The 26565-nt window shown below is 45.3% G+C and overlaps 1 protein-coding gene across 1 annotated transcript in view; it reads right to left on the bottom strand.

Moving 5' to 3' along the window:
* The window catches only part of LOC147447893 (histone deacetylase 2-like), a 94170-nt gene that overhangs the window by 23634 nt on the left and 43971 nt on the right, over positions 1-26565 (bottom strand). The window contains exons 4-5 of the mRNA XM_086523796.1: positions 4360-4422; positions 3520-3588 (exon numbers count right to left, since the gene is read on the bottom strand). Coding sequence (XP_086379922.1) covers positions 3520-3588; positions 4360-4422 — 132 coding nt within the window. The remainder of the gene's footprint in view (positions 1-3519; positions 3589-4359; positions 4423-26565) is intronic.

Below are 26565 nucleotides of genomic sequence, written 5' to 3'. Positions count from 1 at the left end.
CATAAATCGCGTTGACTGACACGTGGCATTGCTGTACTATTTTCTCTCCCTCTCTCTTTTCAAGTTGTTTTGAAGTATTGAAAGTGTTGCTGAGTGTGTAGATTGCAGTTATCTCTGTGTTTCCATCCGATTCCTCGCCGCAAGTGATTACAATGTCAAAGTACAGCTTGCTTCCTTGCTCTCAGCAAATCGAAGCACGATCCTATCAACATGAACAAAGCACCGAGAGATCACATTGCGAAAGGAGGCAATCCACCTAGCCCATCCACTCAGAGGCAACTTGAGGAGACACATGCCAAATAAGTGGTTTGACGGTTGGTATATATAGCTAAAAAACACAAACCGATAGATGATCGAATTGACTTGGAAGCTTTGCACAAATATTTGGGCACCTTGAATCCTCCTGTTAACCCTTTTATTCCTCCCCAACCTTCTCGGATTTACTCTTCTCTTCCTCCTGACCCTTCTTGAGATCACTTGATTACCTCTTCACGATAGAGCTCTGAAGATGTCTCTCAATTTCTGGGAGGCATTTTCAAGCATATGACCGAATGTAGCTTCTAAAACACCACTACCTTTGCCCTCTACACCTCCACCTTATGTCCCACCACCACCTACTGCGCCCTCCTACTCATTAGATGGGCACCATCACCATTAGTATTATTACTCAGCACCGCTGCTGGAAGAATCTGGCATAAAACCCTTTAAGGATGGAGGTGCAACAGTTAAATTTTTCACCTTCTCAGGGGTCCAAGATTCTCACGATGGTCTCAACAGTTTGATGTCCTGTTCAGTAACGAGAACTTTACAGAAGCATCCAAGTTGCTACAGGTCACCTCCTTCCTCAAGGATAGTGCCTTGGCATGGTGGGCTGCCCTAACCAAGAAATCTGACAGTCCCCAAACTGGTATGACTTTAAACTCTCTTTCTACCAAAGCTTCCTTCATGAAACGTTTGAAGTAGACATACTTGTAGCCAGGTTTGGCCTTAGGATGTACCACTCGAACACCCTTCCAACATACAACCAAAGATTTTCGGAAGTTTATCTACCAGTTTCCACTTTTCGAGACATTGCATTTGCAGATCAGATTAAAAAGTACACTATGGACCTACCTTTTTCATTGCGGGATTACTGTATTTATCGGCATTACCGCTCCTTTCGAGAAGAGAAACTCAAGTTCATGATCCTCTGCCTAAGATTCCCCACACCCGCGAACTAGTACATTCTCCAACACTTCTACTCGACAACTGACTCCCAAAGAGATGGCAATGTCCCGATCAGAAGGAAAGTGCTACAAATGTGGCCTTCACGGCCATATTTGCTGGGCCTATCTGACAAACCCGAATAACAAAAGATCACTTCCATATGAAAACACAAAGAATAAGAAACCCGACTCTCGGTTGGATTGATTTCTGACTTAATAGGTGTTCCTACCATTAACACATCCAATGAACCATGCAAAGCTAGGGGGAAAGTTCAAGATCAAGATACCCTCATCCTCTTTGATTTAGGTTCCATGCAAAATTTTCTCTCCCGAGAGTTAGTTGCAAAATTAGGATTTGAAGAATATACCAAAGGGGACGCACATTGAAGCACAAATGGCTAATAGGACTTACACATCATTGACACCATAAATTGAATCACTTCGACTTAACGTTCAAACATTTGCAGATCCAGTTTAACTTCTACATTATGGATTGGGAGGATGTGATTTTCTACTAGGCATGCCTTGGTTCTACAAGTATCATGCCCGATTTGACGCAAGAGAACAAACGATCCAATTGAAGCACAAGAACAAGGAGATATTGTTGAACTTCAGTATTCCAGCTACTCAAGGAGCGACGACAAGCTAGGCATCAAGAATTGAAGGAAAGAATCATGAATTTTGAAATTAGTATGAAATTATGATTATGATTATGATTAAGATTATGATCTTGGGGGTGTGATCAACATGCAAGAAAGATCCAATGACCTTTTATAGGCATTGGCTAAGATATTGGCATAAGATAGATTTTCAGATGCACCCGAGGTGTTTGCAGCTAGCTTCTCTCTTTTATGTGCACGGCCATCATGGCACAAGAATGGATGATTGAATTGATCATTCAATTTCACGATTGAATGATCAACTGTGCAATTTTAAGTTGCATGAACGTTAGGAGTGTGGATATTTTCTTGTATCTTGCAATTGAGGACGATTGCTTTGATTTTAGAAGGCGGCATGTGATGGGTTTTGGGTTAGGCTTTCTACGTCGAGGTCATAGACGCATCGGATCAATGCATTTGTTTGGCCCATCACAGACTCACTTTCCCTAGAAACGTGTCCATCCCAATCTCTTGATCAAAGCCAAAATCCTCTGTGCCATGATCACTTCTCTCTATGTGAAATTTGCATCTGAAGTCATCTACATGGTGCTAGGAACATGTCTGTGACCTCAAGGTCTTGGACCAACTTGATTGAGTTTTGCAAGAACCGGCCAAGAGGCATACAGACTAGTAGAGCAAAAGAAACAGAAGAAGTCCCTTTAAAGTCTTGTCGAGTGGCCCAGAGTAAATGAGGGGTTAGGAATCAATAATCCTAGCCCCTACCAGCTTATGGAGCACCGACAGAGTGGGCCTAAAACCCAATTATCAAAAGCTTAATTGCTGGACAGGGTTTCCATAAATCGCACTGACTGCCACGTGGCACTGCTCTACGGATTTCCACAATTTGCGTTGGCTGCTTTGGGTAGATTTTGCATGAGCTTTTAGGTGCAGATGCTTTTGGGATTGAAGCTTTTGGGGCTCTGCATTTGGGCATCCCTTGTACGTTTATAGGGCCACTCTTCCGTAGAGCATCTGGACGCAGTCTCAGAGAGAGTTGGACTCTCCACAGTTATACATTGTGCCGAAGCCGAAGGCATTGATGGCGAGGATAATGCTGTGAGCACACAACCACACACACACACACTCAGCTCCCCTCCACACGAGAAGGTTGAGAGGAGGTGGGGAGGCAAGGGTGGGGATGTGGCAAAAAGGGGGGAAGGAGGGAGGGGGGACCGGTGTGGGGAAGGGGGGGGGGACACTCTCAGGAGGCCAGCAGGGAAGGCGAGGGCTTCAACGTTTTTACTACAAATTCTTATAGGTGTCCATAACAAGCGCAGGTTTATGTGTGTTATCTATGTTGTCAGTTTGTGGCATGTCACATGAACAAGTGACTAGTATATTCTTGCTACATTGAGACTGGGGCATTGAGCAATCAAAAGTCATTAAAAGCTTTCAAAACAAGTGTCCACACACGTGTTTTAAATAACGTGTGTCCACACACGTAGAAATGTTTGGGGTAAAAGGTATGACTTTGGCCATGCAATGCTACAGAAAGCCTCTTTTCATCATACTAAACCACTTTTACTCTCTTCATTTGGCTGATTCTCATCAAAACTCTTGCTTTCTTTTATTTTTCTTAATTTCAGCCCCTCTTTTGAATAGGGTCATGGAGAAGCAACAAGAGCAACCAAGGCAAAGGTTAAAGCTCTACGAACCTGATTGCGAAATGGTTGGAGAACTTTTCTTTGCAAAAGAAAGTTGGGGAGAAATGCAACAGGAGGAACCTGCGAAGTAAAAACGCCCATTAATTATCATCACACAAACATGCAAAAAAAAATTAGGTTATAGAGGGAAACAAGAAGAAAACGTACCAATCATAAAAACTTCTCAAAATATCGCACCAGAAAAATAAAGAGAACAAACATTAATGCAAGAACTGGCTTCCATTTTTCAAGAAAATAGTATAACATTGACTTGGGATAGTCAACTGATACCATTGACAACTTCTAACTACAATGCATATCATGCTAAAAATCCACCCACTTGCTTGGCATTTGACCCTATTACAAACAAGAAACATTTACATGACTTAAATACACAAATTCAAACTCCAAACTGCAGTATAATTGAAAATTACTTGACTTTTGAGCTAAGAATTGAAATGAAATCCACAGTGAGAAAAAGACATGCAAACTTACTCAGAAATGTATGATAATAATATGAAGAAACTCACATTGGTGTAAGGTGTAAATTGGAGACAATTGGATTACTGATTCCAGAAAAGTACCAACAGATCTGAGAGGATTTGAGCTTAAACAAACTTTACTCCTCAAATGTCAGATCCAGGCATGCACAACATAGAGATAGTTTAATAATTTTCCCAGAAAAATACAGCAAGAAAACTGTATGTAAATTATTTGCACAGCACGACTTCAGCAGATACGACATACAGATAAGCTTCTTGATAACAGAATCATCACAAAACTTGAAAGATGCTTGCATGTGCATTCAATTAGTATGTTTATAAAATTTGATTCACTAAGACACATCTGTACCTCTGTGATGTACGCAACTTTGGTGCTCCATTTCAAGCTCTGCAGATACTCCTTTGAATGCACCTAAAATAACAAAAGAGTGGAAAAACCTTGAATGCATGTTAAATGCATACGGGCATGTATGATAATTGGACAAGCTGAACAATTTGTTCTCCTCTGCAGCCTAGACAAAACTTTGAAACTAGTGAGAAGCACACTAATTAGTCAACCTAAAGCTACTACATGGAATCGTTTGAAGGCTAACTTCAGAAAAACAGAAGGGAGTGATACAGCCCTGTTTTAATAAGGCTGCTATTGGGTGTTGAGGAGCCACAGACATAAACATAGACACAGACAGCATGTTGTGAGTTCCTCTTTGGGGCTTTGATATGTTTACTTGCTGAACAATGTCGGGAGTGAAGGTTCTATTCACAATGCCTATTGCCACTGGTAACAGGTTCGTAATCTACGTTTTTAGGCTATCAAGGTCTGTAGATTTGGTAAACATTTTTTCTTATATGCCTTATAGCCTGATCATGCTTTGTACTTTTTGGCAAGGTAGTACATAGAAATCCCTAAGGCCACTCTACTAGCCTGCCTATGGGACCATTCAAATTTGAGAAGAAAACCAGTAAACTTTCACAAGTTTTAGTGTTTTTACACTTCAAATCCTTTAAATTATAAAGGTGAAGTGTGCCCTTTTTCTCTCTTGTTAGAAAACAAGCTTTTGGTGAGCCATGTAAAATGCGACTGATCAGAGGCATAACTCTGGTGGCCAGTAGTGTGACTCCAAGGGCTTTGCATTAGTTCTGAAGAAGATTCAAACTACCTCCTACTATCTATTTGAATGAAACTATCTTGCCTGCTCTGGAGAGCCAGTAAATGCACCCCAGAGAATTGCAACAAATGGGGAGCTAAGATCAAACATCCCCGGTGTATCACGGAGAAAGTCTTAACACTCAAGACATGCATGCAACAAACCACCAAAGTTTGCTATCGTTCAAGATTGAAAATTCTGGACATCTAGAGTACCTCAAAAGTGACCCGATAGAACAAGCAAGAGAACAAGATATTTAACCTCTCCTTCAAAAGTAAGATAATTGGTTTGGACACCCAAGCGAGAAATCAATAGCAACATATGAACAGAAACTGCAACAACTGAACTAGAAATAGAGAGAAAGAAGAGGAGAGTTGACACAAAGCAACAGAGTTCTGCTTCTAGATGCACTGGCCCCAAAGTCTGGCACCCCTTTCAGTATTTCTTTCTTTATTGCCGATCACAAAGGCACAACTCCCAAGGGTCCAACTCTCCACAAGCTCTCATGGCTTTTGTGTGTAAGAGTGGCTGGAGGGCACGCTTATAGAGAATATATGGGGCCCTGAAAAGCTAGGCCACCCCATAAGCATCTGTTCTTAAAAAGCTCCTGGCCCCAAAAGCTCTTCTAACCAAACGCTGGGCACTACAAACCATAGATACAGGAAATGGCCGTTTCCAGGTCTCCGTTCCCCGTTCCCATTCCAGCTTCCCATTCTGAATCCCCGTTCCATGTTTCAGATGTGAATATCCGTAGCAAGGAATGGCATTTCATACCCGTTGCCATTCCCCGTTCCGATTTCCGATTTCCGATTCCAGGTAACTATGCTACAAACTCCTCCCAAAAACACTCTGATGCTGCCATACAGTTCTGCCATGTCACCGGCGCTGCCACGTCAGCATTGCAGTCCGTGTTTTGCACTGTTCTGTCCAGCCAGCCACGTCATCACCATTATGCAATTCTAGGGATGTGGGGTACCTCAGCCGGTTATTCCCAAGTTGGGTCTATAAAAACTCTTACCCCCATAGGGCCTTGGTTTCGTCGCAAACTAGTGACATAAGATGTGGTCCCTAAATCCATAAAGTCAACTTGCTGCATCCAAGTAATAAGTACCGTATGAAGCCCAGCTCTAGAGAAAACCATGCTCCACACCGTGCCCCTACAGGCAATTCCTTAGACAATCCCAAGGGGACTCCAGCACACGCAGTAAAAGCCCAAACAGCCATCACGAACTGTCCTCTTTGCCCATGTGGCACTCCTAACTCACAATGCGCAACCATCTACATAAAACACATCACATGGCCAGCTACTCAAACCTCGCATAATTATGACGATGACGAGGCTGCGAAAGACGAGTGTGGCAAAATAATTCTCGAATCATGGACCAATATCTCCAAGCAACCCGCCATGCCTCACCCGCACGTCAAGAGTCCTCATAAACAAATACACAAGAAGGGGCACTCAGCAGATCAACAATCGTGCGCAAAGCCAGGTGTCTCCAACCTAAGCCATCTGGAATTGACAATGCAAAGCATGCTAGTGGCCAAAGGTCTTCAGAAAATCAGTCATCCCCAAGTCGCTCAAGTGATGGGAGAACTCCAAAATATAAGCCCTGGAGAAACTATCCATCAATCACTCCTATTGACCTCTCCCACACAAGGGAAAAGAGAAGCCAACCTCAGAGTCAAGCGAGCACAAGAAAAATGTGAATTCTGATGAGTGAAGGAGTGACATTTGCCTCTGTATCACCCAAAAACTGTGTGAAAGAATAATCAAATCGCTTTTCTATGTGGCTCACGTTGAAAGCCACCAGCCCACGAGGTACTACTGTCACGAGGCTGTGACAACCACTAACCTTAGTTGTTGGTTTCTTTCCCTTGATTTTTATTTAATTTTTGGGACCCTCTTTTTGAAGCCTCAAATGGCAAGACATTGTATGGCCAGTGTGAAACGGCCAACGGTCGAGAGTTTCACCCGCAGCAGTAAAGGTCAGGTCGCCAAGAGTTGGTCGGCCAATCGGTACTGAAATCCGAGCAGTTAAAGGTTGGCTAGGCTCAATTCAAAGTCATTTAGGCCCCTTGGCAGGACTTTAAGTTGGGAAATTAACTCAAAAGGGGCAAACTGGACACATGGCAGTAGGAGAGAAACCTGCAAGCCAACACACACAGTCCAGAAGCCTCATCCAAGAGGAGGCACCCAAAATTGAGTATGGAGGCTGATTTTGCACATAAGTGACTACAGTGTGTGTGTGTGTGTGTGTGTGTGTGTGTGTGAGAGTAGTGGGTGCAGGTGATCAAAGCCTTAACGAAAAAGCTTGCCTTCTCCCTTGTCTCATGTAGCACGATGATTTTCTCTCGTGCATCTCTCTTCCCCCTTTTGCACATCTTGACAAAGGTTATGATCCACTTTAATAAGAATAACCATTAATGATTAAACTAAAATCAAAATATTGTCTCAATTTCTTCATGGTCGAGTGATTAAGACTTGAGACTTGCAACATCTTAGAGGCAAATCAACAATATTTCTCTAAATTAAATATTCACTCAATACAATACCATTTAAAAGAAAAACATTTACATTGCACCAGAATGGGGAATCCAACCTCATGAAAAATTACAAAGGGAGATAATGTTGTTTTTGTGAAGCTTCTCTTACATGTATTTGTCTTCCTCATTTAGAGATTCATATACACTTGATTATTTGTGTGTCTATGACACAAGAAAAGATGGTAGTAATTTATGGAGGGCTTTTCTAAGAGCTCCTAGAGAGTACCTATTGGTTCAAGATTCTACAAAAATCCTACTATTTTTATCAAAATCTTTTAACATGGTAGCGGAAGGTTCCTCGAGGGGTGTCACGTGACAGATATTGGCCCCAAAGACTGGCTCCCCTTTCGGTATTTCTTTTCGTATTAATCTGCAACTCAAAAGTATAAGCGAGTAGTTGGGACTCACTCTCAGACTCTGCGTCCGGAAGTGAGAGCCCAAACTACTAATTTAAAGAGTTTACAAGGGATGCTAAAAGCAGAGCCACAAAATAAAAAGCTAAAAATCAAAAGCCTTGCCAAATAAAGAAAAAGCCCTCTGCCTCTCACAAGCTCTCTCTCTCTCTCTCTCTCTCTCTCTCTCTCTCTCTCTCTCTCTCTCTCTCTCTCTCTCTCTCTCTCTCTCTCTCTCTCTCTCCTCTTTTGCGTAGCCCAAATAAAGCACAGCCACCAAAAAGCTGCCTGTTTTTTTTACGTACTTAAAATCTGCCACGTCAGTAGTACGGAATCCCGTGATATGCGCCGCAATTTCCGGAGCTGTCCGTACAGGCCACGTCAGCAAAACAGCGCAATTTCCGATGCTAGCCAGCTGGCCAGGCTGCATTCCATGCTAGGAGAGGATGTGTGTGTGTGTGTACTGGGCAGCCACGTCACCAGTTTGTGACATACCCTCCTCTTGAAAGCATTGTAATCGCCCTAAATTACGCCTGCAAAACAGACAGAAGCCATAAACTGTCTTAGCAGACACTGATTGTTAGTACCGACGCACTAGGAACACACATCTAGCACATGTACCAATCGACAATCACATCACAGGACATCACATGACAAATCACATTCAACATTCATTCGGATCTCAGACCATGATTTATCGGCAATGGAATTAGCAATCGCATCTAGATCCACTCAGGGCCTCATAGATATACCTAGATGAATCCAGGATAAGCCCAGATTCACCCTTGAACGAAAGTGCAAGGTATAGACCCATGGTAGTCACCCACAAGACAATATAACCATCAGCTCCATCATGCATAGTATTGACTAAATACCACAACATCCCCACTAACGTCGTCAGTGCCCAATAGTGGGTGTAGAACTAGGTACTAACATATGCTCCCCAACACAACACACACCACACGCACGCACACATGAGCATACATCAACACAAAGTTCAGCGTACTGAGTTTCTGTCATGACTCCAGAGATCAAGGGCAGACTCAGCCATAATGAAGCCTAGCACTAAAAGAAGCATTAAATCGAAAAAATTAGCACAAAAATAAGGTAGTTGATAGGGCATACGCACCACAAAAGATAGAAAGAATTAGCACAATATCAACTGGTCGTAACTCAGACGAAAACTTCACAATGTGAAGTCTGCATGTCCGCTATACGACTAAAAAATATACCTAGATGAATCCAGGATAAGCCCAGATTCACCCTTGAACGAAAGTGCAAGGTATAGACCCATGGTAGTCACCCACAAGACAATATAACTATCAGCTCCATCATGCATAGTATTGACTAAATACCACGACATCCCCACTAACGTTGTCAATGCCCAATAGTGGGTGTAGAACTAGGTACTAACATATGCTCCCCAACACAACACACACCACACGCACGCACACATGAGCATACATCAACACAAAGTTCAGCGTACTGAGTTTCTGTCATGACTCCGGAGATCAAGGGCAGACTCAGCCATAATGAAGCCTAGCACTAAAAGAAGCATTAAATCGAAAAAATTAGCACAAAAATAAGGTAGTTGATAGGGCATACGCACCACAAAAGATAGAAAGAATTAGCACAATATCAACTGGTCGTAACTCGGACGAAAACTTCACAATGTGAAGTCTGCATGTCCGCTATACGACTAAAAAATATACCTAGATGAATCCAGGATAAGCCCAGATTCACCCTTGAACGAAAGTGCAAGGTATAGACCCATGGTAGTCACCCACAAGACAATATAACCATCAGCTCCATCATGCATAGTATTGACTAAATACCACGACATCCCCACTAACCTCGTCAGTGCCCAATAGTGGGTGTAGAACTAGGTACTAACATATGCTCCCCAACACAACACACACCACACGCACGCACACATGAGCATACATCAACACAAAGTTCAGCGTACTGAGTTTCTGTCATGACTCCGGAGATCAGGACCTCATAGATGCCCGATTGACTAATCCCTATTGCAACCATGTCTATTGAGATCATTCAGACCAAAATGCTGCAGTCATTTCTGCAGCATTTCGTCTATCAGTTCATGCACTTAAACGAGTCAAGAACAAGTCAGTATCATGTTCGGGAATTCCAATTCATAAAGTCAAAACGCAAAATATTGTCAGCTCTTAGTATCCCTGAAGCTCAAAGAGACATCAATGACTCTAGTATCAAAAATCGAGGCATCTGTTGACAAGGGAGCGGAGTAACTCCCCTCTTGTGCAAACCCACTGCACCAGATCTCCGGCCAAGCTGAATTCGGGGTTCCATTTGGAGTAAACTATGCTAAACCAAAAGCTTCAACGTAAAGATTCACATTCTGAGAAGTATCTGCTAGGTCCTCCTCCTCCATTCGCTTCGCATCCAATGCGGAGTAGGTCTTGAATTTAACCAAGAACCGTCATTTTGCTTTACCTTCTTTCTTTTTGTGCCAATTTCTGTTCTGGAACGAGTATCTGCTCGTTTTTATCCATTTCGGGTTGCTCATCGTCATGCACATCGCCTTCAGAAGGCTTCAAGAGGCTCACATGAAAAAACATTGTGAATCCTCCAAGTATTCTTGTCTCCTTTCCCTTTTTCTTTCTCAGGCGTGCCTTCTCAAAACGTAAGAGCACCCAATCATTCTCCTTCAATTTCAAATCGCGACGATGGCAATCTGCTGCCTTTTTCTGTCTTTCCTGAGATTTCTGCCAGTCGAAAGGAGACATCATTGATCTTTTTGGAGATCTGGAAAGGTCCGTAGTATCGCATACTAAGCTTTGAAAAAGCCTCTCCTTTCCCTTTTTCTTTCTTAGGCGTGCCTTCTCAAAACGTAAGAGCACCCAATCATTCTCCTTCAATTTCAAATCGCGACGATGGCAATCTGCTGCCTTTTTCTGTCTTTCCTGAGATTTCTGCAAAGCCTCGCGGCCTTTGGCAAAAGCCGTGTCCAAGTCGCACGTGTACTCATCGGCTTCAAAAATCTTATCTTTCATGCTAAGGAAGCTTCGTAGCAAATTCAATAATCTAAAATGGCACCTTCCCCGTCAAAGAGTTAATCCTGTTTCTGTAGGCGTATTCCACCAAAGGAAAAAAACCTTTCCCTTGTAGTCTTCTGATCCCACGAAGAAGACTTCAACCATCCAGTACCACTGAATTAGCAATCATTGATTGCCCGTCAGTCTGCGAGTGGAACGATGACGAGAACTACAACCGCGTGACCAAATAGCCGTCCAAAACAAACTCGTGAACCTGGGGTCCTTGTCGAAGACAATCGTCTCAGGCATGCCATGCAATCTGAAGACCTGGGCAATAAACAATCGTGCCCACGCTGTGTTCTCGGGAGATCAAAAATGAAATCCATTGCAATACTTTCCCAGGGGCGGGTGGGTATGGGTAAAGGTTGTAACAATCCCTATGCTTTATGCCTATCAAACTTGACCTTCTGGCATACCAAGCAACTGCGCACAAACTCGTCCACATCCTTGTCGAGTCTCGGCCAAAAGAAGTATCTCTCTACCCCTTTCAAGGTGGTAGCAATGCCGCGGTGACCCGTACAAGGCGGACAGTGGCATTCGGTTAAAACCTTTTCCCTCAACGGCTGTGTAACGCACAAACATGGTTTTCTTCATCAAGTAGCCATCCCAAATGGAATAATCCGCTATTATCTCCCCTTTCTGTATTCAACCGAATACATCTGCAAAATCTGTCGTTGTGGCGTACTGACCGACCATATCCTCGAAGTTTCTATGATGTATCGTGGAAGTAGCCAGAACCAACGGCTTTCAGGACAAAGTATTTGCCACCAATTTCTTCCGTCCTTGCACATCGACAATCCGGAAGTAAACTGTGACAAGTGACTTTCCAACAAAAGTAGGTAGGGCAATTTTACTAAGTTTGTATATAAGCAAACTAGAGCTAGCACTATTTTGCATGTTTGCCCACCGCATCTGCTATTCCGATAACTCCTTCTGTGACAAGAAGTAGCATAAACTCCCATCATCTGTGAAAACCGTAAAATCGGCTCCGAGTAGGTAATGCGGCCACTGAGTAAGAGCATGGATAACCGCCAAAAGCTCTTTCTCATAAATCTGTGCTGTCAATTCTGGCCTTGAGAACAATCGGCTCTCGTAAGCAATGACATTGGCCTTCTTGCATTAAGACCGCATCTAGACTACGACCACAAGTATCACAATATACTTCAACTTCTGCAAATCCAACAAAGTCAAAAACTGGTCCTTTAGTCAAATTTTGTTTCAATTCCTGAAAGGCAGTCACTTCTATGGATCCCCACGAGAAAAGGACTCCTTTCAATGTCGAAAAATGCAAAGGGGTAAACAACCTCTGCAAACTTTTTGATGAACCGCCGGTAGTAAGAACATGAGCCCAAGAAGCTTTCAACTTCATGGACATTCTTCAATTCAGGCCAATCACGCATAATCTCTATCTTGGCCAGGTCCATCTGCTTTCGTGTTGTTGAGACAATGTGTCCCGAATAGTTGTATTTCTGTGCTCAGCTCACACGGTAAGGTGGCCAGTTCGGTGGTGTGATTCCAAGTATCAGATCAATGGTGTGATCCTTAGGACAAGCTGGTGGCAAGTCGCCTGGTAGGCCCTCTGAAAAGCAATCGGCATGAGTGGAGAAAAATCTTGGCGATCTTGATCTTTGTTTAGGTCACATATTCGACCTTCATTCATCGTTCAGTTCTCTCTCAAAAAAGTTAGAAAAGAAACTGAAGTTCATCAAGTACAATCTCTGAGCCCTTCTCTTGTCAAAGTCGTTTTCTCGGCCCGGTAGTCAACCACGGCGTTGTTCTTGTGGTACCAAGGATTTCGAGTAGGACATCACAATCTCCCAAGGAAATTACGTAGAAATCCGCGTGCCCTAAACACCCCTGTCATTGCAAACGAAGTTTGCAAATGATCGATGTAATGGCAACATCCCGTCCGAGTGCCACTCAACTACCTCCGCCTGTGGCCTCAGCCTGTCGAGCGTAATTCCAAATCGAGCTGCCAATTCCAAGAAGTTGGCCTTGGCTCCTTCATCAAAGAAAAAAGAGGCCCCTAAAAGCGACAAAGTTTGTACTTTCATTCATTTGATTCGGTTCAGGCCCCACGCAATGTGGTACTAGTTCTGCATTTTATCTGCCTTTTCTGCCACCTCAGCTGCTTTGGAACTTTCTGGCCTTTCTTCATCCTGTTCATTTGGTGCCTTGTTAGGGCACTTCGCGGAGATATGCCCAGTTTCCCCGCATTCAAAACACTTCCCCTCTTTGATATAGTTGATCCTCTCTCGACGAGTGAGCTGGGATCGTGCATCCGTTTCTCTCGTTTCTGGGGTGCTCTTCTTCTTTCTACTTTCATTTCCCGAAGTCTATTCAGTTCTCTGCGTCATGATCTCATATGTGGGGTAGGTCAAACTACCTGAGTGAATGGCAAAACCCCGTTTCGCATGACTCATCAGCTCCTGATGGAAGCTGACTTTTGTTCTAAGCAGTGATCTCGGATCTCTGTAGGAAGACCCAAGGTAAACCGCTCAATCTGTTCTTTGAACGAGATCTTCTTAAATGAAGAGACTGGTAGAAAAGAGCTCCAAAATCTCTCGCAATAAGCGTCCACTGTATCCTTCTTGGTCATCCGAAGATGGTTCCAAGCAGTTCGTATGTCGCGTCCATACTCTCGAGTCAACTAAGAAGAAATAAAAAGCCTTTTAAATTTCAGCCATTTAACTGGCGCTGTCTTGTTCAATAGAAGCGTGGACCACCAAGTGCGAGCATTTCCCTAGAAGTAAGAAACAGCCCTCAGAATCTTGGAGTGCTCTGAGTAACGCCCTCCAAAGAAAGCTATGTCAAACTGCTGTATGAAAGCCAAAGCCTTCAAAGCATCTCGATATCCAAAAAACGTGTCAAATTTAATTGATTGTCCACCTTCTCTAAACGCTCGGACTTTCTTGCTTTTATCTTCCAGAAAGTCTTACTAGTTGGCTTTATAAAAATTCTTCTTCTTTGCGTAAAAGCTGCTGTCATCAGAGTCCGAATTATTTGAAGACGAGTCCTCTGTAGAACTGTCAACCACGGGGTGAGATTTAGGTTTCTTTGCCTTTTTCTTGCCCTTTTCGAAGCTTTGCTTTTTGCTTCGCTTTTTGCCTTTTCTGTCTTCTTCGCTCGAGTCAGAGGAGCTAGGAGAGCTCGAAGAAGAAGAAGAAGAACTGGATACTCCTTCAAATCGAACATGCTTCTTCTCCTTTCTTGCCAATGCAAATGTAGACTGACGGCCCAAATAACCTGGAAGTTAGCACCTTTCTTCTGCTTTTTGTCGTGCTTTTTAGCTTTGTTCTACGCGTCAAAAAGCTGAGCAATTCATGCATCAACCATCTCTTCTAATTCTTGCTCTGTGAACATCCTCAGAGTAGGAGGTTTCTCGAGAGCCGGTTTGAGGGGTGGTTCTGTGGTCTGCCGCCACTGCGCATGCACCTCGTTGAAGGAGGTCTGGCTCATAAGTTTTTGCAAATTTCGGGTCCTTCGCAAAATGTAGCATCATCTTTGTTGCATCGCCGATCAATTGTCGACGCTCCATCTCTTCGATCTCCGCCTGAGTAGGCCGAGGCGGACCGTACTCGCGTGAATCTTCATTGTGATCTCTTCCCGCATCTCCAGATGCAGAGGAAGTTGACTGATCTCTGTTTGAAGCCATAAGTGTCGCGTAAAAAGGATCGGATTTCCCGTAGAAGAGAAATTGGCCGTGCTCTGATACCACTATAACAGACTTGGACACTCCAAGTCGAGAATCTACCGCAACACCACAAATAATCACTTCAAAACATTCACAGTTCACAATTGATTCGACACTGGCCCGACGAAGTTCCGTGCATAGAGATATTGGCCCCAAAGACTGGCGCCCCTTTTGGTATTTCTTTTTGTATTAATCTCTGCAACTCAAAAGTACAAGTGAGTAGTTGGGACTCACTCTCAGACTCCGCGTCCAGATGCTCTCAGAAGTGAGAGCCCAAACTACTAATTTAAAGAGTTTACAAGGGATGCTAAAAGCAGAGCCCCAAAAGCTGAAAATCAAAAGCCTTACCAAATAAAGCAAAAGCCCTCTGTCTCTCACAAGCTCTCTCTCTCTCTCTTGAGAGGAAATAAAGCAGAGCTTCTCTCTCTCTCCCCCCTCTTTTGCGTAGCCCAAATAAAGCAAAGCCACCAAAAAGCTGCCTGTTTTTTTCCGTACATAAAATCTGCCACGTCAGCAGGAATCCCGTGATATGCGCTACAATTTCCGGGATTGTCGTACGGGCCACATCAGCAAAACAACGCAATTTCCGATGCTAGCCAGGTTGCATTCCATGCTAGGAGAGGATATGTGTGTGTGTACTGGGCAGCCACGTCACCAGTTTGTGACACGTTTTCTCGTTTTCGAGATGCTTCGAAGGCTTTGGCCTTCATACAGCAGTTTGACATAGCTTTCTCTGGAGGGCGTTACTCAGCGCACTCCAAGATTCGGAGGGCTACTTCCTACTTCAGGGAAAATGCTCAAACTTGGTGGTCCACACTTCTATTGAACAGGAAAGCGCCAGTTAAATGGCTGAAATTCAAAAGGCTTTTTATTTCTTCTTGGCTGACTCGAGAGTACGAATGCAACATACGAACTGCTTGGAACCATCTTCGGATGACCAAGAAGGATACTTTGGACACATATTGCAAGAATTTTTGGAGCTCCTTTCTACCAGCCTCTTCATTTAAGAAGATCTCGTTCAAAGAACAGATTGAGCAGTTTACCTTGGGTCTTCCTACAGAGATCCGAAATTACTACTTAGAACGAAATTCAAATTCCATTCAAGAATTGATGAGTCATGCGAAACGGGGTTTTGCCATTCACTTAGGCAGTTTGACCTACCCCACATATGAAATCATGACACAAAGGAATGAACAGACTTCGAACAATGAAAGTAGAAAGAAGAAGAGTAACCTTGAAAAGAAAGAAAAGGATGCACGACCCAAGCTTACTCTTTCACAGAGAACTCTCTACATCAAAGAGAAGAAGTGCTTCGAATGTGGGGAAACTGGGCATATCCGCGAAGTGCCCTAAATAGTAAAAAGGCACCGAAAGAACAGAACAACAAGGATGAAGACAGGCCAGAGGGTTCGAAAGCAACTGAGGAACGTGGACGAAAAGGCAAGATGAAAGCAAGACCGGTTCCAAATTGCATGGATACTGACCCAAGCACGATTGATGAGAGTACAGAACTTTGCCTAGCTTGGGGCACAGTGAAAGACCAAGAAGCCCTGATTTTATTTGATGGAGGAGCCAAGGCCAGCTTCATTTCACCTGAATTGGCGGCACAGCTCGAGATCACACCCGATCGGATGGGGCCACTAGCAGAGGCAGTTCTAGCGGCACCCAGCAAGGACGTAGCCATTACACCTGTCATTGGCAAACTTCGGTTGCATTGTCAGGGGTATTTGGGGCATGAGGACTTCTACATAATGCCTATGGAGGGTTGTGATGTTCTCTTGCGAATTCCCTGGTACCACAAGAACAACGCCGTGGTCGACTATTGGACGAGAAAAGCAACTTTGACCACAGAGAAGGGTAGAACCATTGTACTCTATGTAAAACTTCACGGCGAGTCTGTCCCTATTGTATCGGCTTCGGCCATTTCAAAATTAATGAAATCCACTCTGTTTGTTTACTCGACCTTCTTGAGAGAGATGAATGATGAGAATAGGACAAATATATCTGAACTTGATAAAGAACGCAAAGATTTTCTCCACACTCATGCCGATTGCTTTTCAGAGGGCCTGCCAGGCGAGTTACCACCCGCTCATCCTGAGGATCATACCATCGATCTGATACCTGGAAGCACACCACCGAACCGGCCACCTTACCGTGTGAGCCGAGCCCAGAACGAAGAAATTATGAACCAAGTGAAAGACCTCTTGGAAAACGGTCTTGTCCAGCCTAGTACTTCACCGTACTGCTCTCTAATGTTGTTGGTTTTGAAGAAAGACAGATCTTGGAGAATGTGCATCGATTATAGAGCTCTCGACAAAATCATCATCAAGAACAGATTTCGAATTCCTAGGATCGATGATATACTTGACTGACTACAGGGATCCTCGTGCTTTAGCATGATCGATTCGGATATCATCAGACCCAAATCGCGTCGGGAGACGTCTACAAGACAGCCTTTCGGACGACTTTTGGGGTATTTGAGTTTTTGGTGATGCCTTTTGGTTTAACCAATGCTCCTACAACATTTAACCGGATAATGGACAGGATTTTTCGAGAGTACACACTATTTGTTGGCACTTTCTTTGATGACGTCATTGTTTTCTCCAAGGGTGAGGCAGAACATAGAGAACATCTATTTGAGGTCTGTCAGGCATTTGGTGATTAATGCGAAGAAAAGTAAATTTTTCCTACCAGAGATACACTTTTTGGGACACTTTGTGTCAGCAGAGCAAGAGTGCAGATGGACCCGGCCAAGATAGAGACTATCCATAATTGGCCCGATTTGAAGAATGTCCATGAAGTTAGAAGCTTCTTGGGCTTGTGTTCGTACTACAAGCGGTTCATTAGAAAGTTTGCAGAGGTTCCCCTTTGCATATCTTGACACAGGAAGGAGTACTTTTCTCATGGGGACCCACAGAGGTGACTGCCTTTCAGACATTGAAAGAGAAATTGACTACAAGACCACTTTTGACTTTGCCGGACTTGCAGAAGTCATTTGAAGTATATTGTGATGCTTGTGGTTGTAGTCTGGGTGCGGTCTTAATGCAAGAAGGCCATGTCATTGCTTACAAGAGCCGATTGTTCTCAAGGCCAGAATTGACAACACAGATTATGAGAAAGAGCTTTTGGCGGTTATCCATGCTCTTACTCAGTGGTGGCATTACCTACTCGGAGCGGATTTTACTGTCTTTACAGACCATCAGAGTTTACGCTACTTCTTGTCACAGAAGCAGCTATCGGAAAAGCAGATGCGGTGGGCGAACATCTCGTCACAGTTTCACTTCCAGATTGTCCATGTTCAGGGACAAAAGAATTTGGTGGCAAATGCTTTGTCTCGGAAGTCGTTGATTCTTGCTATTTCCGTGATACACCAATAGGAGCTTCGAGGATATGGTTGATCAGTATGCCACGGATACAGATTTTGCAGACATTTTTATACGGATACGAGATGGGGAAACAATAGCGGGATATTCCATTCGGGATGGCTACTTGATGAGGAAAACCATGTTGTGCGTTACACAGCCGTTGAGGGAAAAGGTTATGACCGAATGCCACTATCCACCTTTTATGGGTCACCACGGCATTGCTACCACCTTGAAAGGGGTAGAGAAATACTTCTTTTGGCCGAGACTCAAGAAGGATGTGGACGAGTTTGTGCGCAGTTGCTTGGTATGCCAGAAGGTCAAGTTTTGATAGGCATAAAGCACAGGGATTGTTATAGCTTTTGCCCATACCCACCCGCCCTTGGGAAAGTATTGCAATGGATTTCATTTTTTATCTCCCGAGAACACAGAGTGGTCACGATGGTATCTCGACTGCTATTGACAGGTTTAGCAAGCAAGCTCATTTCATTCAGTGAAGAAAACAGTCAAGCTGGATCACTTAGCGAGACTGTTTGTGGCCCAGATCTTCAAATTACATGGCATGCCCGAGATGATCGTCTCCGACAGGGACCTCAGATTCACGAGTTTGTTTTGGAAGGCTATTTGGGAGAACATTGGCATGCGGTTGCAATTCTCGTTATCTTTCCACCGACAGACTGACGAGCAATCTGAGATTGCAAATTCAGTGGTACTGGATTTATTGAAGTCTTACATCTCGGATCAGAAGACTCAATGGGAAAAGTATTTACCTTTGGTGGAATTTGCCTACAATAACACGATACACTCTTCGACGGGGAAGGCACCATTTGAGATTATTGAAGGTGCTACGAAAGCTCCATCCTTCCTAAGCACGAAAGATAAGATTTTTGAAGCCGATGAGTACACGCGCGACTTGGACACGGCTTTTGCCAAGGTCCACGAGGCTTTGCAGAAATCTCAAGAAAGACAGAAAAAGGCAGCAGATCGCCATCGTCGCGGTTTGAAATTGAAGGAGAACGATTGGGTGCTCTTACGTTTTGAGAAGGCATGCCTAAGAAAGAAGAAAAGAAAGGAGAGGCTTTTTCCAAAGCTCAGTATGAGATACTACGGACCTTTCCAGATCTCCGAAAAGATAAATGATGTCTCCTTCCGACTGAAGCTGCCCAACACTTCGAGGATTCACAATGCTTTTTATGTGAGTCTCCTGAGGCCTTTTAAAGGTGATGTGCCCAAAGATGGGGAGAGTGATCAGCAACCCAAAGTGGAAGAAAACGAGGAGATCCTTGTTCCAGAACAAATATTGGCACATAAAGACAGAAAGATTAAGGGTAAAGTGTTAAGGCGGTTCTTGGTTAAATTCAAGAACTATCCTGCATTGGATGCGAAGTGGATGGAGGAGGAGGACCTAGCAGATACTCCTCAGATTGTGAATCTTTACCTTGAAGCTTTTGGTTTAGCATAGTCTATTCCAAATGGAACCCCGAATTCAGCTTGGCTGGAAATCTGGTGCAGTGGGTATGCACAAGAGGGGAGTTACTCTGCTCCTTTGTCAATAGATACCTCGATTTTTGATACTAAAGTCACGATGTCTCTTTGAGTTTCAGGGATACTGTGAGCTGACAGTATTCTTTTGTAATGACTTTATGAACTGGAATTCCCGATAATATGATATTGATTTGTTCTTGACTTGTTTAAGTGCAGGAACTCATAGACGAAATGACTGCAGCATTTTGGTCTGAATGATCTCGATAGACATGGTTGCAATAGGGGTTAGTCAATCGGGCATCTCTAGGGTCTTGAGTGGATCTAGATGCGATTACTAATTGCATTGCCGATAAATCATGGTCTGAGATCCGAATGAATGTTCAATGTGATTTGTCATGTGATGTCAAGTGATGTCGTGTGATGTGACTGTCGATTGGTACATGTGCTAGATGTGTGATTCTAGTGCGTCGGTACTAACAGTTAGTGTCTACTAAGACAATTCATGGCTTCTGTCTGTTTTGCGGGTGTAATCAAAGGCGATTACAATGCTTTCAAGAGGGGGCTATGTCACAAACTGATGGAGTGGCTGCCTAGTGCAACACACATCCACCCCTTTGGCATGGACAGTCCCGCAGAAACCGGTTGAAACTGCCGACGTGGCACTGCAGTACAAACAGGCCCGTAAAATCCGGCGCGAACTGCGGAATGCTGACGTGGCAGCAGCGTACGGAAAGCTGAGTACAGCAGTTTGCTTTTTGGCGCTGGGAAAAAGCCTACGCAAGCGCTGGCTGAAAACTCGCTAAAGTTGTTTTATTAAACGCAATGCAGCAAGAGAGAGAAAGGGTTTAATTTTTTTAAGTTGCTTTATTTTTGTAAGCCTATTTTAGGAGCAGTTTTTTATGGACAGCTTTTGGGGCTCTGCTTTTGGCATCCCTTGTAACTTATTTAATAGTGGCTTGGGCTCTCACTTCTCAGAGCATTTGGACGCAGAGTCCGAGAGTGAGTCCCGACAACTCGCTCGTACTTAGAGTTGCAGATTAGTACAAAAAGAAATACCGAAAGGGGCGCCACTCTTTGGGGCCAACATCTCTAGGCACGGAACTCCGTCAGGCCAGTGTCGTATAAATTTAGAACTGTGAACTGTTTGAAGTGATTTCTTGTGGTGTCGCAGTAACTTCTCGACTTGGAGTGTCCAAATCTGTTATAGCATGTATTTGCACGGGACAGTGGATTGTCTGTGAACCTTGGTAAGACCAAGGTAATGGTGTTGAACACTACGGCGTAGTGAGAACGGAGGTCCACCCCCACCTTTACATATGGTTAAGAGACTGTGGAGTATGCAGATGCATATACTTATCTTGGGGCAGTTTTTAGTGGTCCAGTATTTTCCCTGAGGCGTTCAGCAGATATGAGATTGACCACAGCCTATGCAACGTTCAGGAGACTTGAGAGGGGATATGTTCGCAAATTCAATTCCAAGAACCTCGGACAAAGCTTTGGCACTTTGACACTTTGGTCACTTCGGCCATGCTGTACGGAGTGGAGATATGGGGCCCCTTAGGAGCCTCGGACGAACCTCTGGCTCTTTGACACCCTGGTGGCTTCTGCATTGCTCTATGGAGCTAAGATTTGGGGACCTTCATTGGACCATCATGGGAGGACAGGTTGCACTGATGGATGGGGGGACATGGAGAAGCCACTAGTCTCTATTATCTCACGGCTCATTAGAGCCAAGGCTTCAGTACCATGTGCCATTATACGAGCAGAGCTAGCTGCCCCCTCGCTAGTAATTGAGGCGCTCACCAGATCTGTCTCCTTCATACACCGCATTTGGGAACTTCCCCGAAATAGATATGCCCACCTTGCACTTGAGTCCTCTCGATAGTTAGCCATGCAGGGAGATACAACATGCTAGTATGGAGAGATGACATCATGGTTTCAGGCGCATGGGTTCAACATAGACACACTGCCCCCCTTCCAATACTCACTGGATGCACCCTCTCTGACTCTCACACAGTCCAAGATCACCAGGCTCATCCGCCAGGACCTGACTCAGCTGGACATCAGGAGGACATGGATACAGCCAGCACAGGAGTCGGGCACGAAGATGGCTTTCTACAGAGAGCGTCTTCTCCAGCTTATGGAGGACGGTTTTGTGACGAGACCTAGATACCTGGACACCCACTTGTCTCATGGGATACGGTGTGCTATTGGCCAGCTATGCACATCTTCACACCAGCTGCGGATCGAGACTAGGAGATACAACAGAGTACCAGTAGAGGCCAGGACATGTCTCCTATGTGACCTGGAGCCTGAGACAGAGTTGGCACTACACATGCCACTGCCCCGTCTACTACGAGATACGCGGCCGCTTCCACTGCTTGTTCAGAGAGGCCTTCGGACCACTGTCCAGAGTCATGCGGTACGAGGATCAGAGATGCTTGGGTCTGTTTTTGCTAGAGCTGCGCAAACACAGAGAGAGCCTGATGAGAGGAGAGGCCAGCCAGTCTCAGAGATGGATCACAAACTTCTTTAGAGCAGACACTGGACACCCGGAGGAGCTACTACCACAGGAGAGCTCGCCGCCTCACACCAGAGGCACACTGATCGACCGAGCGACCGAGCTAGGGAGATCCAGACGCCCACGACTGCGGAGGACTACACAGCATCGATGGAGGTTGCATCAGAGGATTCGGATCACTTTGGCCCAACATGCACGACGCCCGGTCAGGCTATTGACCATGGAGGAGATTGATGAGATCCGCCAGCGACCGATGCTGGATCTTTCGTGATCTGTGATTTAGCTATCCAACCTAGCTGGATCTTTTGTGATCTGTGATTTAGCTATCCCACCTATCTGCTTAGATCACACCTAGTTGTTTCAGATTCCATAGCATTTTATTCTGTCATTTTTGTTACTGACTTTGTATCAGATCCACCACATTGTAACTTTCTCGTCTCATAGGTCATTTTGGCCTTCTGAAGACGTTAATATAACATTTCATCTCATCTCATCTCATCTCTCTCTCTCTCTCTCTCTCTCTCTCTCTCTCTCTCTCTCTCTCTCTCTCTCTCTCTCTCTCTCTCTCTCTCTCTCTCTCTCTCTCTCTCTCTCTCTCTCTCTCTCTCGTCTCATAGGTCATTATGGCCTTTTGAAGACTTTAGTATAACATTTCATTTCATTTCTACCATACTTTACCCCCCCCCCCTCCCCCCCCCCTCCTTCACTTTTGTTTGAGAGAGAGACACACACACACACACACACACACACACACACAGCTGAGCATATTGAGGGCACCTAATCATCGCCCCCTCCCCCCCCATACCGCCTCGCGCTCCACCACTCGTCGCGATCGCCGCCAGTGTGGGTGCACACGTACATCTAGTGACTCCCAGCCGCCGTGCCCGCTGCTAGGGTGGGTGCACACGTACACCTAACTCCCTTGCGGACGGTGATCAAGCATGAGGAAGATGAACGATAAAGCCGACCCCCTAGAGGATGCCATTCAAAAATGCAAAGAGGAAATGACGGAGATCATTACCAAGTTGAACCGCAACCTCTGGGGCACAATAAACATGCTCGAAGGACGCGTGCTGATCCAAGAGAGCAAGATAAGCATGTTGGAAGACCGAGTGACGACCCAAGAGGAAGAGATCGCGTCACTCAAGAAAGATCTTGCCGAAGCACGATCAAGAAACACACTGGAAGAGGGCGAACTTCAACCCTCAGTAATCAAAGAAATCAACACGATCAAGGAGCAAGTACGGGCCATCAAAGAGGGAGAAGAGCAGCACAAAGAAATGACGACTTCTTGGGTGGATGTTCTTACCAAAACTCAACAGAAGGCGGACGAAGCCGAGAAATGGATCAAGGTGGCCAAGAAAGGAAAAGGCAAGGAGATAACACCCACGCCCACACCCAACAACATCATTAATCAGACACTAGAGGAGCAGAGGAGAAGGGTGCGCGCTTTACATGTGAGAATTTGCGGTCTTAAAGACAAAGGCAATGTGGACGAAGAAGTAAAAGAACTCACAGCCTTGATGGGGATTCATGAGCCGACGCACACAAGGGCATGGAGAGTGGGCAACATAAAGAAAAATGGAAGCAGTGGAGAAACCTCAAAAGAAAGAGCACTCATCCTCCGTTTTCCCTCCATGGAAGCAAAGAAGTCATTCTTGAAGAAAAGACCAACTCTTAAAGAGACTGGCATCTTTCTCGGGGATGATCTCACCCTCTCGCAGATCGCTCATATGCAGGAAGTAATGCCGGAGATTAGAGCGGCAAGGGAAAAAGGCAAGATCGCTTTTTACCGAGACGGAAAAGTGGTAATACTAGAACGACGCTCCACATGACGGTGCGAGACTTATGGGACCACACTCAAAGTAGCTGCCTGGAACTGCAATGGATCTATGCGTCTTGATGTGGGTGCCTTTGAGGATAGCTTTACTGGAAGAGACATCATCTTTTACTCTGAGACACACCAGGCCCCAGGGCAATCCATGCCTCACATCAGTGGATACAGGTGGGAGACAGCCTACAGACAGGAGACACGCTCAGAGCACAGAGGGCGGGGCTCGGGGGGAGTAGCAGTGTTATTTAGAGGATCTGCAGCCACTGATACATATAGCCCGCAGGGACGAGCAGGCTAGGTACATGTGGGTGAGACTGAAAGCAGAGACAGGCAGATACCTCTATCTAGCTATTTGCTACTTTCCCCCGAGTACATCAGTTTATGCATCACCCAGAGGACAATCCCCTTTCTCTATTTTGGATGATGACATATGGGAGTTCTCTACGGATGGTGACATTATCATCCTAGGGGACTTCAATGCTAGGACTTCCCATCACCAGGCAGTGTTTTATGATACTTCAGAGGAGATGCTAAGAGAGCTAGATGTTGTAGAGACGGGCCTTTCCAGACTATCACACGATGTGGAATATACTGAGTATGGGCGACACCTGATAGACATGGGCACTGCACATGGATTGGCCATCTTGAACGGCCTACAGAGATTTCCTGCTTCGGGAGGTTTTACATGCTTCCCACACAAACATGGAGCCAGCACAGTGGACTATGTCATGGCACAACCGAATCTCATCTCTAGTATCCAGGATCTCACAGTTGAGCCCAGACCGGTCGGGGTGGCAGTGGATCATGCTCTGGTGTCGATGACCATCTCCTTCAGTGTAGCACACACGCCACGAGTAGCAGCCCCTACTCGCTACACATTCACACGGGAGACAGATTCTGTATACATGGACGGAATCTACAGACGCCTATGCACTGAGGACCCCGAGCGACCTCTGGAAGAGCTAACTACTATACTGACACAGACATTACATGAGGCAACACAGTAGAAGCATACCCACACACCCAGCCTGAGCAGAGCCGCCGATCAGGGAGCATGCCTCAGAACAGCCGGTACGATGAGGAGTGCCGCCAGACTAGAGCCAGACTACAGAGGTGTTGTTGGGGGACGTCACTCACAGACAGTCACACATTGACTTCTGACGCCTGGTGCGGCGGAAGAAGAGGGCTTTTTTGGCTCGACTCGAGCAGGATCTTTATCAGCTCTTCTTGAGCCAGGACTCGCGTGAGGCGTGGCGGCTCTTTCATGAGCAGTCCCCCCCCCCCCCCCCCCCCCCCCTTGCTATTTCCTCCACAGAGACCTGGGGGCGATACGCATCATCTTTGTACATAGTATCTGGACAACCGCCCCTCCCCAACCCCCCCGATCCATGCCCACACGCATGTGTCTTTTTCACCGCTGAGATGGTGAAGAAAGCTATTGACAGGATGAAGACTGGGAGAGCATATGATCATGATGGCCTAGTCGCTGAGCATTTCATGCATGCCAAAGACCTACTAGCAGAGCTTCTAGCAATTATGTTTAACCGAGCCATGTGTGAGGGCCTACCGGAAACTTGGAGCCTATCTACGATCGTACCTATCTTCAAATCAGGAGACCCCATGGAGCCTGGGAATCATCGCACTATTATGATTGGGCACACACTGGCACGGTTGTATGCATCCATTCTGGAGCAACAGCTGAGTAGATGGGCAGAGAGGGAAGGGATACGTGCAACTGGGCAGGCAGGATTCAGGAGAGGCTTCTCTACTCTTGACCATATCCAAACACTCAGGGCCATCATCGAAGAAAGCAGATCTCATGGGAGACGGATCTATTGTAGCTTTGTGGACTTCCGCAAAGCTTTCGACACGGTACCCAGAGCTAGACTGATGCGCAGACTCCAAGAAATGGGAGTACCCACAGAACTCATTTGGGGGATCATGGCATTGTACAGATCAGTAGTAGGGCATGTACGCACCCCGGAGGGACTTTCTACACTGGTTCACTCCACTATTGGGGTGAAGCAGGGCTGCCCGCTCTCTCCTACTCTTTTTGGTATGTATGTGGATGAGGTTTCTGACTACATTGACAGCGATGGGGATAAAGGTGCTCAGTTGGCAAGGACATGCATTCCACTTTTGTTATATGCTGATGACAAAGTGTTGATCTCCGAATCCCCAGAGGGAATGCAACGTCAATTGGATGCTTTGCATACGTTTGCCCACGAAAGTGGTTTGTCTGTCAACCTGGGTAAAACCAAGGTTATGGTGTTTAATACCACCCCACAGTGGATCGGGAGGTCAGCACCTACATTCACATACGGCCAGGAGACTGGAGTACACAGACGCTTACACTTACCTTGGAGTCGTTTTTAGCGGACCTGCATTCTCACTCAGAAGAGCAGCAAAGACCAGACTTACTAGAGCCCACGCAGCATTGGGTAGATTGGAGAGGATTTGTTTGCAGGTTCAGTTTCAGGAGCCACGGACAAAGCTCTGGCTCT

Source organism: Adiantum capillus-veneris, chromosome 11, assembly GCF_014529385.1.
Source record: "Adiantum capillus-veneris isolate H3 chromosome 11, ASM1452938v2, whole genome shotgun sequence".
NCBI lineage: Eukaryota > Viridiplantae > Streptophyta > Polypodiopsida > Polypodiales > Pteridaceae > Adiantum > Adiantum capillus-veneris.
Note: the sequence above shows the minus strand (reverse complement) of the source record. Positions and strands in the feature narration are given on the sequence as shown.